The 19117-nt window shown below is 36.2% G+C and overlaps 1 protein-coding gene across 1 annotated transcript; it reads right to left on the bottom strand.

Moving 5' to 3' along the window:
- Positions 1 to 8338: 8338 nt before the first annotated feature.
- LOC110691590 (growth-regulating factor 1-like) lies at positions 8339 to 13779 on the bottom strand. The gene is made up of 4 exons (XM_021868533.1): positions 13095 to 13779; positions 12124 to 12348; positions 9912 to 10287; positions 8339 to 9440 (listed from the first exon to the last, which is right to left on the bottom strand). Exons 1-4 carry the CDS (start codon positions 13348 to 13350, stop codon positions 8672 to 8674), a joined length of 1626 nt encoding a protein of 541 aa, XP_021724225.1. The 5' UTR covers positions 13351 to 13779; the 3' UTR covers positions 8339 to 8671.
- Between the last annotated feature and the right edge of the window lie 5338 nt (positions 13780 to 19117).

The raw sequence follows: 19117 nt of genomic DNA, 5'->3' as shown, positions 1-19117 counted from the left end.
TGATCGCCATCCGGCTTGGGACAGAGTTCATCTGACCGTTTCCCGGTCATTGATTGTTATTTCTTACCTTTCTTCATCTCCACCAGCTGATATGATTTTCTCTTTTTCCCAACTGTTGATGGGGCTGGGTCAGAGTACTTAACATCGTCAAGGTCTATTGGCTCCTTCACAAGGCTGGCGGCTGCAACGGTTGGTTTGGCGTCTGAGAGGTATCTCTCCCTCTCGCCATCTGATCCCCGTTTGGGGAGCCAACAGAGCCATCATCCTTTTTATATTTTGATAACATGAGAGCTGAGATGATCATAACCTTGGACTCATTCAGAGTGATGGCCTAGAATAATGTTAGGCGGTCAACTCTTTAACCACCAAAAACAAGACGATCATATGTCGCCCTTTTTCCTTCTCTGCCAGCCGGATGGGTAAGTTAATTTGTCCGATTGGGTGCACGACCCCTCCCCTGGAACTAACAAGAGGGTGGGAGACGTCGCACAGGTTGTCTAGCTTGTACTTCAGCTTGGACAGACACTTGTAGCTGATGAGGTCAAAGGAGCTACCCGGGTCTATAAGGATCCGACCAACCAGTTGGTTGGCGACCTTACATTCAATGACAACCGGGTCATCATGCGACTGGCAAACTTTGCCCCGATGCTTCTCAGTAATGAGGACGTATGGGAAAGTACTGCTTGCAGACGCCTAACCATCATCAACTAAATGGATCATCTTCTTTAAATGATTCTTGGTGCCCCGGATGGTTGAGCCACCACTTGCGAATCCGTCTGCTATTGTGTAGACCGGTCCTTGTCGGTGTCCAAACTACTAGCAGGTTTGGTAGTCTTAGACGATTGTCCCAAATTCGTCTTGATATTCGCTTTAGACTTCAAGACATAAGATTTCAACATCCTCTTGTCAGTCAGACGGTCCAACGTCCGCTTAAGACTATAGCAGTTGTTAGAGTCATGGTCGACTTCCTCATGGAAGTGACATTATTTATTATTGTTCTGTGACTAAACGAAACTCTTCATTTGATTTGGCTTCTCAATGGTAAGCAGGTCCTTTATCTCCATGAGGATAGAGTAACAGCCTTTATTAAACTCGTACTTTGGGACGTACGGTTTGAAATTATTTTTCTTCTAGGTCAGCTAATTCAACTTATCAACCACCCAGACTTCTTTTCTCTTTTTTCCCTCTTCAGCTTTCTGAGCCGGCTGAGCAGACCGACTCTCTTTTTTGCTTGTCAGACTTCTAGAGTCTGACTAATGGCTGGACAAGTAGAGGTCAGTGGCTTGAATAAAGCTCTCCGCCTCTATCAACGCCTCTTGGAGGGTGAAGACCCTCTTTCGGACGAGGTCAAACTTTTAGGTTCACCCATCCTTCAAACCCTTAAAAAAGTCTGTGTAGTCTACCTCGTCAGACAGCTCTTGTATCTAGATTCTCACCAGATTGAACCGCGTGACGTAGAAGCAAAGGCCTTCTCTCTCTCCCTACCGTATGGTGCTCAAGTCAAGAGTTGTTTTCTTGGAAGGGATGTTCATCGAGAAGTTGGAGGCGAACAGGATGGCAAGCCTCCTAAAGCTATCAATGCATCCTGCTAGCAGGTTGTCAAACCATTGTTAGGCCATGCCCTTTAAGGTAGCTAGGAAGCATCGGCACCACATAGCATCTTCCAACCCCTGCATGTGCATAAGGTTTGTGTAGGCCATGAGGTGGTCCCCAGGGTTGGTGGTACCATCATAGCCACCAACCAAGACATTCTTAACCTTAGTCGGTTGTATCACCTCGGTTATTTCCTTAGTGAACGCAGAGGTTTATTCACCAAGTCTGAGCAGACAGAGCTGCCAATCCAGAGGCTGGACATTATGTGTCGCCTGACCTTCGAAGAGGGCCAGTTGCATGAAAGGTGGGACATACTTCCCTTAAGGATTTGAGGCACATACGATACTAGTTCAATCATTTGAAGGCCAGTATAGGTAAACTTGCCGCCTGTAGAGCTCTCATACAAGGATTGAGAATTCCATGCGGATGTATTTTTGAAGCTGTTTGGAAAGCTTGATGTAGAGGCTAACTCAAAAAGCTGCTTGCTCCGGTTGTGCTCGATGATGTGTCAAGCATCAGTGAAGGTTTTCTTATTTCCATCCGGTTGGACGTGCCGGATGACCTTCCTTTTGCCCGTCTAGGGCAGAAGGATCTTGGACCAGTCAATGGCAAGCGTAGTCTTCTCCTTTGGATGTGGAGTAGGATGTCTGTCTCTAGCTTACTTTCTCCTCTTAACTTGAGGAGTCTTTTTTGCTGACTGACCCTTGCTAGAGTCAGCCTTCTTCTTGTTGACTAGGTCCTTGATTTCACCCTTGAAACTTTTCATGAACTACATGAGCTCGTCTCGGGTGACTAGAGCCTAACCACGCGTCGCGTGGATGTTCTCAAGCGGTGGTCTAGTTGACTTGCTGGTACCATCTTCGTTTTTACCCCGTTCCAGCTTATCTCTAGGACGGAGACGATTTGAGATGAGTGACCCATAAGGGGGGCCACATGAGTTTCGACTTCAAAGTCTTTTTCCGAATCATTGTTTGTGTGGACCTCCCCGTCGGACTTAGGCCGGTTGGGTTTAGGTGGCGGTATAGACACTTGAACCATCTTAGAGGTACTCTCCCCACAGACGGCACCAAATGTTTTGGGTGTTTTTGTCCCTCGGGAGAGTTGTAGCTCGAAAATTAGTCCGACGCACCCTGTACCTGCAAAAACGAAGACTCTGGTTGGTAAGAGCTCTGCCTCTGACGATCAAGTAAGAACGTGTTGTAGAATGTAAAAAGTGCAGAAACGTAAAAAGTGAAATCTCTTAGATTTCGAGATCAGGTGTTTTCTCTGATGTGACAGAATGTAGGGTCGATTATAATAAAGAACTGTTGGTATCCCCAAAATAGGGGGAATCTCCTTATTTATAAGGTCATTGGTAAATGTGCCCCTAATTAGGTCACTCTGACCTATTTTTGATGGGCTGCGCCAAATTACGGCTTTTTTAGGATTTGGGCCCTGAAGGGCACCTTTTCTCCTGAATTCTGGGAACGCCACGTGTCAAATAGGGATAGGTCCAATTTGGACTAATCTTGGGATAACACGTGTCGCCTGCTGGTTGGTCCACGTGGCATGGGTAAAAATAATTCAAAACAAAAGGTTTTTTTTTACTTTATAGTGTTTTCATTTTTGAATTCGTAATTGTTATTCATACGTAAATGTTCAATTTTGAATCCTTAGATTTCATGTAAATTTGTTTGGAATGTGTTCATCATATTAATTTTTTTATAAAAAATTTGATCTCTTAATGTACATGATACTCAAGTAAGGAAGTTGAATATGAGATATACATTGTGCTCAGATTATATTTTTAATGGAAAATACAAAAATTTCATATGATTAGAGGTGAAACAAGGAAGATGTATGTATAGTCACTTTATTATATACACCATATGTAACAAACAATGTTCATTTTACAAGACTCATATGTACATTTAAGATTTAATTGTTTACTTTCATGTTTATGAAACAGTTACATGATATAGTATAGAAATGTGTTATTCTTGTAATTGAATTTAATATATTTTATGTTAAAAATTATTTTAGCAATGTTTTATTTAAATAAATAAGATTCTAAGACGTATGTATTTGCATACATCTTACTATATTACTTACACATAATTCTTAAAATGAACATTTGATGATACAAAAATAAACATCTATTGAAACATAAATAAACAAAAATGAATGTTTGATGATGCAATACTTCCTATAATTAAAATGATTTGAATACAATAATCCTTTATAAATAAATTTGCTCTCATTTTTATTTATAAAAAATTCTAAAAATACAATAATTCAGAAAATATATTAAATTGAACAAAAAAAAACTTCTTATTAAAAAAATGAACATTTAATTATTTAAAAATGAACATTTATCAATACATAAATGAACATGTTACTAATTTACAACAAATTCATAAATGAAAAGGGAAGGGGGCAAGGGCACGCGCGGAGGGGGGGTGTGCAGGCAATGTTCCCTGCCCCAAGGTGTAGGTAAAAATTTGTAGTTGAGTAAGGATAAAAAAAATTACAAATCAAAGCTCAAAACACTAAGCCCTTAAAATTGCGATACGACTTAGTTTTTATTTTTAAAACCGAATTAAAAATGGTATGATTTGGTTTAAACCGAATAATAATATAGTGTGATACTGTTTGAAAAATCTCAAATCGAATTAATATGGTTTGGGTTAGATTTGGGCTATAAATCATACCACAAACTGAATTTTCACCCACATATGAATATGTGGCCATGCCATTTGGTCATAAAAATGTAGAAGTTGCTTATTAAAGGACTATGAACCTCATATTTGGTGATATGATGAAAGACTTTATGGAGGTTTACATTGATGATGTATTAGTAAAATCACATAGTTTACCACAACACATTAAGCACCTTATTCTACCATATAAGGGAGGGTGGATGGGGATCTCAGTTGGTTTCAAAGGAGGTGATTTCGGGAGAAGTGGTAGGGGTTTTACTTGGTATCAACAGGAGTGATTGGGGGTTTCAATTGGTCTAGAGGGAGTTGGGTGGGGCTTTTCTGGATTTTGGCGGTGGGTGGGTGGCCAGTGGGGTAGGGTGACATATAAGGAATGAGGGGAAAGGAGATGGATTACGAAGGGGAGGCCAGAAAGGGAAGTGCGACGGGGAAGGGAGGTGAGTAAGAGGAGGGGTGGCCGGAAAGGGAAGTGCAGTGGGAGGGTTAACCGGAGGTTATGGAGGGGGGAAGAGAAAGGAAGAGGAAAGAGAAGGAAAAAAAGTCGAACCAATTGTATGAGGACATGTGTCATGTAACCTATTTAATTAGGCTACAAGCAAGTTTTTTTTTTAACTTGTTTTAAATGAATAATCAAGTTTATCAGAATGAGAAACAAAATATGTTTCTTAAGTGGCATATTTTGTAATTAACTTGCTTTGGGTACCATGACAAATATTAAAATATACTCCAAACATAACTGGCCACTAACCTTGGGTTAAACAACCCAACTAGTCTACTATTACAACATTGAAAAACGTTGACGGCATAAAACCAAAAGGTTAATGTTTTTGGTCAAATTTCGTATTGGTGAGACAAATGAGGTCGAGATACGAGCAGATCGAAGTACGAGCAGCTTCGACATTTGATGTTGAAGCGTCGATTTTGTTTATGAGCTCCAATTTGGTGTATTGAATAATAAGGAAAATTCATAAATTTAGTAGTGGAGAGATTTTTAGAAAATTAGTAAGGAGGAAATCAAGTTTCAAGCTTAGCCTCAATGGAGGACATGTTTTCGTTCATATCGGCGCCGAATGGGGTCGTCTTTAATGTCACCGTCTTCAATGGTGTTGGCCCTTTGATGTGAGCTTCAATAGAGGAGGAAAGAGAAAGGAGGAAGGAGGAAGAAGAAGGATGATTGTTGACGGTGTGAGTGATGCAAGCTAAGTTAACTAGAGTTTCATGAAGTTAACTCAAGTACAAAGCAAATTACATATTTGTCCTTCATTAATTAGTTTAGGTTACTTAATTACCCCTTGAGAAACAACTTTTTGTTTCTCATAGTGAGAAACTGGGGCTCCCTCGTTTTAAATTAAGATCCCCAAAGGTTGTAATATTTAAAAGGAAAAATTGTCATGATTAATTCCAACTTAACTCCATCCGCCAATATTAATTTTAACTTTCTTATATTATTTTTTATTACTCCTGATGAGTGTCATAAATGGCACCCATTTGATGAGCATTTAGGTTTTTTTTACCTTCTTTTTATAACTTTCCTGCTCAATAAGTGCCTAGTTTTATGCATTTGCTCTTGGCTTTACCTTTCCTCTTCTATTTTGTAGCTTTTGTGCATTTTGTTGGTTTTTCTACTCTTTTCTCCTTTATTTGCTCTATTTTTGTGGTTGTAGGTATTGTACGAGGTCCGGGTCTTGATATTGGTGATTTACTAAGGTGGAAGATGCTTTTGGAGCAAGCTCATGGTAATTGGAAAGCTGAATATGCAAGGAAGTGGATTCTCCAAGTTCTAGCTCTTGCGCTTTCAAGTCATGCTCTCATGAAGATGGGGTGTTGAACCCACTGTCAAGTGCTTTTTGGGACTTCCACTCTTAGTGCTCATCTTCATCAAAAATTGCGCGTTAACTCGAAGACCTTAGCGAACGCACGAAGCTGAGAGAAGATCGAATAAACCCAGGGGAATGCGGGCGCATAGCCCACGGGTGCAGGCGCGCAGCCCTTCCGCGCAGGCGCGCATCCTTGCCCGCACGGCCGCGCCTCCCTAGGTATTTGCCTTGCTCGGTTTTTATTCGCGCCTCCTATATATATCTTTGTAACCCGATATTTGGGGCGAGTTTTAAAGAATAAGTTTCATTTTAGATTTTGATCATAATTCTAGCTTAGTTGGGAGCTTTTCTCTCTAGATTTAGGGTTAGATTGGGAGTAGATTTTAGAGAGAGAAAGTGAAGAATTTCAATGGTGATTGAGAGATTGAAGATTCAATGGTGACAATTGTGTTGAAGATCTTCTCTATTATCAATGAGCATTCTTAACTCTATCTCATTTTATTGCTTTGTTTGATTTCATATTTGTTTGGTTTGATTTTGATGTTTGATTGTTGATTAGTGTAATTGTTCTTCATATTTTGTTGATTCTTGATTTCTTTAGTTGTTATTGATTAGATGATGATGATGTTAGAGTAGTTGTTTGCTAGGGATTGGGTGAAACTTAGATGATTTATTGATTGTTCTTGATTTGGAGATTGTGTTGATTAATTGTTGAGATTAAATCGATTAACGGAAGTTTGCATGTGTGTAATTCTATTAGGCCTTGAGAACTATGCTAGATTGCATTGTAGTTTCTAATTATACGGACCATTGATTTAGGAATTGCAATTGTCGATTGCGCTTGATTAGTGATGCTCCTAGTTAGAGTCTCTCGTAGTTGGCGCTAGTTTGACCTCTTGGAGATAGCTTGTTGACTCTTTTGATTGAGCTTTCCATTAATCTTCACAACCATTGACTTGCATGTATTTCCGAGTTGCTACAATTGTCATGATTACTTGTTGATCCCCGTTCCTAGTGCTTTATTTGTTTGGTTTCTTTGTTTGTTAGTTGTTAGTGTTCTCCTTTTATCCTTAGACTTCGATCTAGCTTAGGTGCATAATTGAGAGCGCTTGAACATTACCGTTCCTTTGGGTTCGACCCTTGACTTGCCTCTATACTAGTATTTAGGTTGGTTAAGTGTTTATAAATTTAGTTTGACCGAGAGAGGATTAGTTTCAACGACCTAGTTCACCCCTCGTCAACTCCTAACTTGTACCCAATCTGCTCCTATTCCCGCAGCCCTAAACTTTCAAAACGATACCATCGGCCATGAATGGCTGAAATCAACCGATTTAGGGTTTAAATCAACCATTCGGCCCCAAAATCGGTCGATTTCGGTCGTTTGTGGCCAATTTTTGTGGTCGTTTTTCTTGGGAGAGGGGTTGTTTTTTGGTGGGGAAACGTTTGCTTAGGGCTGGGTAGGTTTTCCGACAGTTATGAGCTACGAAGGGAGTGCGCGTGCATCGGACGTGGGGGAGGAGCTGGGTTGCGCTGTGTTGTCGGTGTTGATGGTGGGGTGGCTGGGTTAGTTTTAGGGATTTTAATTTTCTTACTTTTTTAAAAAAAAATTCTCTTTTTTCAACCAATTAAACATTAACACGTGTGCAAAAAAATTCGACTCATAAATGTTAACCTGTTAAACCGGTTGCAAGTCACTTGGGTGTAATAGGAGCAAATTGAGAACAAAGTTGGGATTAATAAAAAATAGACGAAAATTTGAATTAATATTGACAGGTGAAGCAAAGTTAGAATTAATCTTGACAATTTTTCCTACTTTAAATTAGTCACAAGATTGTCTTGATTAAATTCAACATGCTCAAAAGTTTTACTCCCTCCGTCCCCTTTTGATAGTCCCTTATAGGCATTTTTTACGAGAATTAATAAACACAAATAAGAATAGTTAAAGTACAGTGAAAAAGTAAATTAACATTGGGTATGCAAAAAAGTAGAGAGAGAAAGTAATAAAAGTACATAAGAAAACAAAATTTACATGGGAAATATAAATTTGCACAAGTATTATGGTAAATTGGAGGGAATTTTGGTAAAAAATTAATATTAATGGTTGTTGAAAAAAACAAATGAAGTGATCATTTTGGGACTAAAATTTGCCCATAAGGGACTATCAAAAGGGGACGGAGGGAATACTACATATTATTTATAACAATTCATTAGTTGGAAGTGGAAAAGACATTTTCATCATCAAGAATACAATAATACACATATATAGCCAAGCGAACAAAACAGATCCTACAGACTCCAAGAGTCACAAACTACAGAGCTCTACCGATAATTCGTGTAAGAAATGTGAAAAAAACAGCCAAAAACTGCGATATGAACGCACATTAGAAGCTGAAGTATTCCCTTATGATCTACTTATGACTTAAGAATGAAGAACTTCTAAGTCACAGAATTCTACAAAGCCTTAAAAATTGTCGTGGACTAGACTACAAAACAGCATTGTACAACAAATTTTCGAACTTTGACACAGAAGTCTAGTAGTGCCTACTTATACACCCCAAATGGCTAAAAGATGGGCAGGGAAGATGAACTCCCAAGAGTGAAGCCGATAAGATCACCAGAAAGTGTACTAGTTTCGAGGGCTTTTCCACTTTCTGATTTAGGGCTGCTCCCTGCACTTCTGTTAAAGAAATAACCCAGTACACCTGTTGGAGATGAGGCTGATTGAGGATTACCATCATAGCCTTTCGATATAAGATTAAGAGGCAATATACTCTTGCTTTGAACCCCTGAGCTACTATTGGTGGTGGTTTTAAGGACCTCTCCTAGAGGACCATCAAGTGAGGTTTCCCAAGAACTGGGTCTCCTCTCATTTGTGATGGTATTCACTCCCAAACCCATTTGGACAGTGTCAACTTCCCGTGATAATCTTAAAGGAGATAGAGCAACTTTTTCTCCAGTAGGAGAAGAGGTGGAAGACATAAAATCAGCTGGTGGTATTGAGATTGATAGCTGGGTTGTCCTGTCTGTTTGTGTTTGCAACTTCGACCACAAAATGCTAGATTGATCATCCATGAAAGAGTGATTTGAACGTTGTGGATTGGATCTTTGGGCATTGAGGTCATGGGTTGGACCATAAGACCTAGAGACAGAAGAGTCCCTCTGTGTGGTCTTTAAGATTGCATCAGACGTAAGGAATGCAAAATCACTAGCAGTGGATTCAGGAACTGAGAATGTGTTTCCATTGGAATTCAGGCTAATTTTTGGGTATTGAAAGTCAAGTCCTGTTGCGCCTTGCATTCCCTGGCCGCTGTTTGCTTTGTTCACAATATGCCTGGAACCACACAAGAAATTTTAGTAATTTAATTTAAACATCATATACTGGTATTGACAATTGACAGTGTTAAAGAAGGATTCCGACTTGACTGCTTAGAAAACTAACTTCCGATATTCCTTGCAACACTTGACACCCTCCATCTGGAAAGTTGATTCTCCCAAAATAGTACGGAGTATTACATTTTGATCTGATTTCTTATTATGTCTCGCAAACTACATATGGGTGAAGAATATCTTAGATAATCACAACTTATCCTTAGGAAGGGTTGACAATTTGAGACAATATCACTAGTTCATGACTTGAAGAGTAATGACAAAAAAAAATAAAAAAATTAAAATTTAGAGTAAGGAAAAATTAGGGGACAGTACACAGATTTTTTTTAAGACACAAAAGTAGGTGTAACAAAAAGTTATAATTTACAGTAGTTTGACTTGAATTGAAAGAGGGTATTGACTTTGATGATGTTACCTGTTAACTAGGGAAAAAGGCAAATGATTTGGTGGAACAGGCTGTATGTCCTTGCTTTGATTAAGGTTTACAGCAAAGCTGTTGGATGTACCACCACCAGGCACCACTAATGCACTCAAAGAAGAGGCGGAATTCATGACATTAGTAGTAGAGGAACTAGTTTTGTTAGTGGTGACTCCGGAGATGGAATGTCCAGGATGACCTTCCACAGGCTTTCTTGAACGATGGCGACCTCTGTTCATATGCCGCTCACAGTATTTTTGATCAGGTACAGCATCTCTCGAGCACCGCCATTTCTTCCCATCCGTCCTACGACACCGTCCTGGCTCAGGATCAGCACTGTTGGCAAAGCCGAGATGGAAAGGACCCCATCCAACTAAATCAAACAAAATACTATCAAATAAACACATCATGCAGGACAAGTAGGGGTGAACATGGTCTGGTTTGGTGCGGTTTGAGTCTAAACCAAACCAAACCGTATAATACGGTTTGGTCAATTTTCTAAACCAAACCAAACCATATTAGTATTCAAACCAAACCGTAATAATGCGGTTTGGTGCGGTTTGGTTAGCGGTTTATGATGAAACGACATTTTTTCCTAAAAATTGTCAAATATTAATAAACTTATAATAAAGTTCAAATAATTAGCCCAAAGGGATTAAATTATACTACAATTTTTTAATAAAAATAACAACCAACTAATCAAGTGCTAAGTGCTAACACAATAACACATAATAAAAATAATACATAACAAATTAACAGTGAAAAAAAAAATAATACATTTGTCCAAAAAAATAATTCATACTACATACTACATTATAGTTATATGACCTATTGAATTTGAAGTATTGATATTTGAGATTGAGTATAGAGTATAGTAGTACACTGACCGCATAGTCTTCTAATGATTTTTCATGTTTTTTGTTTTTTTATAATATATAACAACTATTTTAATTGATTTAAAAATTATATAAATATTAAAATGCGGTTTACTGGTTTACGGTTTGGTTTGGTTTATAATTTTTGAAAAACCAAACCAAACCGCAAACCGTATTTCCCAAAAAATCGAAACCAAACCGTATTTTTTCAAACCGTAAACCAAACCAAAAATGCGGTTTGGTCTGATTTGGTTACGATCCAGACCAAACTGTGTACAGCCCTAAGGACAAGTACAGAAATTTAAGCTGCAGACTGCAGATGTATAACTAGTTTTAGACTAAAACATTTATGTTACTCTTCCATCTAACAATTAACATCTATCATCTCGAAATGTCCTGCTATTACATGTAAAAGTAACATTCTTTTAATACAATTATCCGACCAGTCTTTTCTCAACTCTTCTATTCCCTTATAATCGTTCATTTACTAAACAATTCTAGCCTAAACAATTCTAGCCAAAAATAGAAAGGCGAAAGCAATGAAGAATTAATGTAGCTTGAGGGCACTTAATAATGTGATCGATGTTTTTATGTTGCTATTCAAATCACTTATATTTTCCTCTTCTCTCTCAATCCTTTTTTTTTTACGAGGGGTGCTCCTCCTATCACAGGAGGGGTAGGGTGAGGATCGAACTCAGACCACTCTTGGGGTAGATAGAGGGACAAACCGCCCTCCCCTCCATGATCCTCTCTCAATCCTTTAGTTGCTTTGTTTGTTACACGTTTTCTTGATTTCTCCAAAATTCAAATTGATCCTAAAGGCTAATGGCAAGAGAAACGTGACATCTTATTCTATGTAACCAAATTAATTATCACAATGTGAACAGTAAGTAAGACATACACCTCTTTATACAATAAATGCTTTAATGTCATAGATTAAATAATGGTAGGTGAGCATTTGTGAGCAAGCAGGTGAATTGAAGAAGACTTGAAGGCAAGTAGTACTAGAGATGTTTCCAAGCATTTGCTAAATGAGACAAATCTGATGTACTAACGAAAACTAAATTCACCCCTCTATAGATTTTACTCAATGTACAATAGATTGTCCTCTGACAAATTGATAGCTTTAAAGATAAGATCGCTTCCAAAAATTACCATACTTAAAAATGACAGTCAACTAGTTTAGTCAATTAAAGTCTTCAAGAATAATACCTCTTATAAGATTCAAATCTCATCTATATTGCTGTCTATGTGACTCATATAAACATAAAGGTATACAAAATTGGCATTAAATGAAGAAAGTTGCTACTAGTAAAAGTTTAGACCAAACTTACATGTATTGGGTCTCAAAAGTCCACTAGAGAAGCTAGAAAATCCTGCTGATTCAAAAGCTCTTCTGATGGGAATCAACAAATTAGGTGGTATGGGAACATTTGCAATAATGTACTTGTAGATCAACGCTTGTTGTTCAAGCTCAAACCATTGAGATGGTGTAAATGGTGCTCTTACTCCATTTGATAAACACATATTTGCATTCAAACTTCCATTACACGAATAGCCTAAATCATACACAAAAATAACAGTAGAGATTAAACTCAAATTTATTTTTAAGGCATAAATTATATGGCATTTAAAATTTTAATCAATTATTGCGTATGAAATAAACACTATAGAATCAGGAAAAAAAAAAAACATTTGTTCTCACACTCGTCGTCTCTAAAAATTCTTACTGTTACGATAATAATTGTGTTACACAAAAAAGTCAAAACAGGATATGTTTTTAGAGATTTATGTATCAATTTATTGTCACAAAATAAGTTTAATTCTAACCCTTGATTCAATTATTTTTTTATTATTCTTAAATTGTACTGTACCATTTTTTTTGTTAATTTTTAGGACTAATAATTATATTGAAAATTAATTGTCACTAAACTTGCTAATTAAAACAGTTTTAAGAGAGAAAGTTGAAAAAGGTATAATAAATCAATGGAAGTTCCTTTATTTTCACTTCTTTTCCCTTTTATGCCCCATAACTTCCTAGTATTTTTTGTTCATTCAGCTGGAAAAACCCAATATAACAGAATTACTCAAACAGGGAGACAAGCATATAATTACTACTAACAATATACTCTTCTTTTACATTTCCCTCCACCACCCAAATTTAAATTCAGCTACCCATAAAAAAATATTTCATATAACCAAATAAAAAGGCAAAATAAGTTCCAATCTTTTTGCTACATTAGTACAAGAAATAAAAGTAAGATATAAATTAATCAATCATTTCAGCAAATTACTAACAAATTACCTGCACTTTTACTGTAAAATGAATTTGGGTGCTGAAAAAATGGAAATGTAGAGCTTTTTGATGAACAGAAGCTTAACAAATTCTGTTCTTGCTGCCAATCAGAAAATGCATTACTTAATTTAGCAATTTTTGTGGGTTTCCAATTATCATCAGAAGTTCCTGAAGATGGCATTTCCTTATTTGAAAAATCTGTAGATCCAACTAACACATTGCCCGAATCCGACAACCCATTTGAGCCCATTAAACCAAATTCCATGAAAATGAAGCTTTTGGCAATGCTAGAAGCTTACACGAGTCAGAAAATGAAGCATTGTTTAGATGAAAATGAAACTTTGTTTTATGTTTTTTGGGAGGGGTTTAAGGTAGTACAGAAGGGTTTTTGGTTGGGTTTTGAAAGACGATATTTTTTTTTAGAAAGAATGAAATAATTGGAGAGAGAAATTGAGTGAGATAGAGTGATAGCCAGAGAAGAGAAGGGAGGGAGGTGGGAATGATTTGACAAAGACAAAAAAGTCGATATAACGGAGTTTTTGTTAACTGTGTTTTCTTTGTTAATTTTGGACTTTGGAAGTTCGGAGTGTGGACGTGTAGTGGAGTTGCAATAATACCACGACGGATGAAGGGTCTGTTCTCATTGATTGAACTCAGCTGAACTGAACTGAATTGAATTGAGCTGAACAGAACGAAATGAATATTTTATTAGAGAAGGAAATTAGGAGCTGAACTGAACTGAACTGAGTTGAACTGAACTGAATTTCAACGTAAGAGAATAAGCCCCAAGTCTTTTTGGAACGGGTCGTTCGGGTCAATATTACCCTTTTAACTCGTCTTGTCGTCTCGGTTTGAGTAAAGTCAAGATTTATAGAGTTAGGGACCTTAGGGTCGTATTTGGGTCAAGTCAAGTTCTAGTAAATTCATACTATTTTTGGATTAATTTATATCGAGTTCAATATAGGTTTGACAAGGTTAAAAATTTGGTCGGATGACTTTCGGTCGAATTGATTCTAGTTCGACTGATTTTTGTTAAGTTCTATTCAACTTGATTAATATAAAGTTGATTCATTATTAGGTGATTTCAATTTAGATTCTTTTTAGGTTTGGCTGAATTTGGGTCGGGTTGACCAAATTCAATATTCAAATAAGAGTATTTTTGAATCAGAGTAATTTTGAGTTATCATCTTATAATTAGGTAACAATCAGGTTATTCAATTGTTATTTTCAAATTGTGTCATTAACAATTACTTTTTTCGTTTCTATTTAGTTTACTCGTTCAATTTTGGCACACATATTAAGGAGAGGAAAGAGAATGATAAAGTAACGTGTAAACTAAAAAAAACGGAGGTAAGTATTAATTATCTCATTGGATAAGTTCTTATATAAGGTTTATCTTTAAGCCAATTTCAAATAGAATTATTGATGACTTATCATACTCACATAATGGAGATGATAAGTAGTGACTAGTGACATATTGATAAATGATAGTCATATATGATCAGGTTATGTTTATGTAAAAATAAATAAAAATTACTAATGATTAATGAAACAAACAATTACATGAATCAAAGTAATTATGTTTAAGTAAGAAAAAAAAAAGGATATTCAAGGTTGAGTTTGAAATTATGTTTGGTTTGAAATCATGACGAGTTAGAACAAATCAAATTGAATATGGTATTTGACCATGTGGTGTCGGTTTGAGTTCAAATTGACTCAAATTTGTGGTGGATTGAGTTCAAGTCGGGTCAAATCAATGTCGAATTAAGTTCAAATCAGTTTAAATTCCAATTCGGGTTTAGTTCAGATTGCATTATATTGGTTACATATTGGGTTTAGGTATTGAATTTCTCAAATCAAACCGAATAGCTAAGGGCTTGTTTGGCATCATTTTTTGTTTTTAGTTTCCTTTTTTTTTTAGACTAAAAACCAAAAATAGGAAACAAAAAAAAAGGTGTTTCCACTTTTTTGTTGTCAGTTTTCAAAATTATTATGATTTTAATCAGTTTAAATAATTTTTTATTCATTATGTGACATATATCATATATTTTTATATAACAAAAAACAAAAAACAGAAAACCACAGCAATGCCAAACGAACCCTAAGTTAACTTACAGTTCAAGACTCCTTACATATCTGGTATGGTTGTCTTGAAAGTTTACTGTATTTTAATATTCCTCTCTCCTTCTCATCCTACTTAATAGCGTATTAAAAATAACAAAACTTGACATTTTCTATAAGGAAAAACACCTCGACTCACATTTGCTACCACTTAAATATTTTTTTTACCACCAAAATCCCATATTGTTAAATTTCACTACCACTTAAAAGAATCCGTTAAATATAAAAAAAAAATTTAAAAAGGAAACAGCCAGCTGCTAACCCCTCAATTCAACCACCCCCCCCCCCCCCGTCGGCGGTCTGTGCCGGTGACCCCACCTCGTCCCCTTTTCTACTCTGCTTAGCTGCCCTACCAAATTCTTACCCTTCGAAATTGAGGGTTTTCAATGGGCTAAGTTTTCGATTAGATGCGAAATTGGTGGTGATGGTGGTGTTGCGGGAAGTGATTGATTGTGTGTGGCGAGCAAATAATGAATTGATGGTGGTAGCGGTTGCTGCGCGCGGTGGGTTGTGACGGTCGATGCTCATTGCTATAAAAAGCGAGGGCGTAGCGGCTAATTTGTGTGGGAGTCTGTGAATTGGTGGCTGCAATTGTTAGGTGCAGATGGTGAATGTGTGCGCTGAGGGGTGAAGGTGGAGTGGGTGTTGTTGTGGTTGGAAGTGAGGGTGGTTGGCACTCTGGCAGGGAAGGTGGCTGCATAGGTGGGGGAAAGGGAAGGGGGTTGGCTGCGTAAGTGGGGGAAAGGGAATGGGGTAGGGAAGCCGGCAGCAAGAGGGGAGAAGGGCAACATTGATGGGGGGTAGGAAGGTGGCAGTGATATGATGAAGCTGGGGATGGAGGAGTGGCTGGAAGGTGGATGAACGGTGATAGGGCCCCAATACCGAAAATAGTAACGGTATTAAGGCATTAGGTAGTAAAATTTAACAATGTGAGATTTGGGTGGTAGCAAAGTAAAATAAAAAATAAAAAAAATAAATAAATTAATTAAGGGTTTTTCTATATAGTAACCCTGTTTTTTCACTTTTCTACGTTGTGCCCTAATATATATCACTTTCTACGTTGTAACCCCAATATATTTTTTGTTTCCATACGGTAACCTTGCTGTTATCCTGCTGTTAAAAAATTCCGTTAGTGGGACCCACTCTCCATTATTAGTTTTTTTTATCGATTTGTTCGTTGAAAAATACTCCGTCAAAGGTTTCGGGGGCTATTTTGGTTCTTAGGGGTCAAAATTGAGCTTAGATTTGGCAAAAAAATAACGTAAATGCCTCGTTTTGCTTATTAAGAAATGTCTCGATTTACGTGTTCACATTTTAACACACAAAACGAGGCATTTACGTTATTTTTTTGTCAAATCTGGGCTCAATTTGGACCCTTAAGGGCCAAAATAGCCCTTTAAACCTTTGACGGGGTATTTTTCAACGCGCAAATCGATAAAAAAATATTAATAATGGAGAGTGGGCCCCACCAACGGAACTTTTTAACGGCAAGGTTACCGTGTGGAAACAAAAAATATATTGGGGTTACAGTGTAGAAAGTGATATATGTTGGGGCACAACGTAGAAAAGTGAAAAAAACAAGGTTACTATATAGAAAAACCCATTAATTAATTAATTACCGGTAACAAATGTGAATCGAGGTGTTTTTCTTGATAGCAAATGTCAAAATTTCCTAAGAATTAAATTATATCTTCAAATATAATGCTAAAAAGTTACTTTGTATTCATTTAAAGTTTTAAATATTAATTTTTTAATCTTTTATTAATGTTTAAGGCCTTGTTTGGCAAGTGGTTGTTGGCGGTTGACTGGTTCACTTGGCTTGTTTGACCAGTTGGTATGTTCGGCTGTTTATAATGGATTTTGAAATTGGCTGTTAAAGCTGGCTGTTTATAAAAATGTTTGGTAAATTAATTGTTGGTAGTTGGTTGTTTATTAGATAATTTGTGGGCCAACAAGCCAAAAGCCAACAAAAAAGCTATTCAAAGCAGCTTTTTTCATTTTGGCTTAAAAGCCAGCTTTTTCACTAGCTAAAAAACCAATTATCAAACACATTTTTTGGCTGTTTGACCTCATAAAAACACCAAAAGCCAAAAGCTAACCAAAAAGCCACCAAAAAGCCATTTACCAAATATGGCCTAAATATATACATTTAAGGTCAAAGTATTGCATTAATATGTGTTTTAAGTTTAATTATATTAATTATTTTAGGATAAAGAGTATATGCCTATTTGAGGTAAACAACCCATTTTACTTGTAGATCGATAGCAATTCATCTATTTTGATTAGGGGTGAGCATAAAATGGTACCCTATTAAAATTTCTAAAACTTGAACCCGGTACAACATGTTTCTCAAAATGGGAACCGTAATTGAATTTTTTTTTTTATGGAAAATGAGAATCGAAAAAACATGCATGTTAAATTCTAGTTCCGATTTAGAGTACTTTGTCTTTTACTGTACTTAATAATTTTGTGCAAAATTATTTTCCAAAAATCTACATGGTCACAAATTCAATACATATATTTATAATTATTAAATTAAATTTTTAAAAATTAGGCTTGAATAGGTGTATAATTTGAGTATAAGTGATTTATTTTATGAAATTACATGGTATCCTACAAATTTCAGTATCGAAAAATTGAGAACATGAATCATAACATGTTGCTATATGTTTTTAATTTTATTACCCGAAACTGGAATCTCTTATTTAGATTCTAAGTCTAAAACTTGTAGTTCTTAACAAGTTCTAGTCCCAATTTAGAGACCTGATTTTTTGCTCACCCCTAATTTTTTGATTGGTCAAAATATACGAAATACGGAGTAGACTAATAGAGCATGTCAATAATCTTGCTTAATAACCTTTTGCATGGACCCACAAGGCATGCCATGCCATGTGTCTAGGTAAGCGACCTACAATTGAGTTCCCCATGCCCGCATAGTAATTTGTATCAAGAGCCTAGCTAATAGGATAGCCACTGGGAACAAATTCCAATAACTAAATTCATAAGTTAGCTAATGTCGGTATTAGTTTAATTAGGTTGAAAATTGAACTTTACTCATGGCATCAAGGATTACAACCTTTTGACCCAAAAGCCTATACCCAATGCAATCCTTTTTTACGTAGTCTATTATTTTATTTAGTTTCTTGTACCCTTGGTTTTGGGGCTGATAAAAATGACAAAAATAATAACCTAAGATATGTAAAGAAAGATGCATTTGAGATTGTGAAACCCTAGAATGGATAATCAATTGCATAACACCTAGAGATGCTTCTTACGTCTCTATTATACAGTAAACTAGAATTGTTTATTTACATAAACATGGTAAGACTACCTATAAAAAAAATATATTGGGTGTGCCTAAATCATTAACCCCAAAGGAAGTCCATAGTCTCGTTTTTCAGAACCGAATATTGATAGAATGGGGTAACATTCGCTCCATTTTCTTTTGAACGTTGAAAATATATGTACGTTCTCCATTAATGTATTATTTCTCACGTTTTGTAATAATCGTAATATTTATTAAATAATCGTAATATATATAGATATATTATAAACTCTTAGGAAAATTATAGGATAAAGATCAAATAGAGATTTCTATATTACTATAAAATATATTTAATTGTTAAAAAAAAAATATATTTCATATTATAAGTGGGGTTGGTAGAAAAAATAAAGTAGTGACTTTTTACATAAATGTTTTAAGGAAAATGCTATATATAGCCTTTAAGGCTACATATAAACATTAAATTTACACTTGAAAATGGTAAAAAGTTAAAAAATCATAAAAATATAAACACTAATTACACTGATTTACGCGTGTTTTTGTCATAAATTCCTAATTTTATACAATTTTTAAGTGTATATTTAATGCTTATATATAGCTCTTAGGGCTACATATAGCATTATCCATG

This window comes from Chenopodium quinoa, unplaced genomic scaffold, assembly GCF_001683475.1.
Source record: "Chenopodium quinoa cultivar QQ74 unplaced genomic scaffold, ASM168347v1, whole genome shotgun sequence".
Taxonomy (NCBI): Eukaryota; Viridiplantae; Streptophyta; class Magnoliopsida; order Caryophyllales; family Amaranthaceae; genus Chenopodium; species Chenopodium quinoa.
The sequence above is the reverse complement of the archived record's forward strand: the minus strand, read 5'-3'. Positions and strand labels throughout refer to the sequence as shown.

What these genes read in the sequence shown, in the direction of transcription:
- LOC110691590 (XM_021868533.1), bottom strand. Translation starts at nt 13,350, where the DNA reads ATGGAATTTGGTTTAATGGGCTCAAATGGGTTGTCGGATTCGGGCAAT. An exon ending in ACTTTTGAGACCCAATACAT is followed by an intron (nt 10,288 to 12,123) that starts GTAAGTTTGGTC and finishes TGTTTGATTTAG; the next exon opens with TTGGATGGGGTCCTTTCCAT. An exon ending in CCTTTTTCCCTAGTTAACAG is followed by an intron (nt 9,441 to 9,911) that starts GTAACATCATCA and finishes GTGTGGTTCCAG; the next exon opens with GCATATTGTGAACAAAGCAA.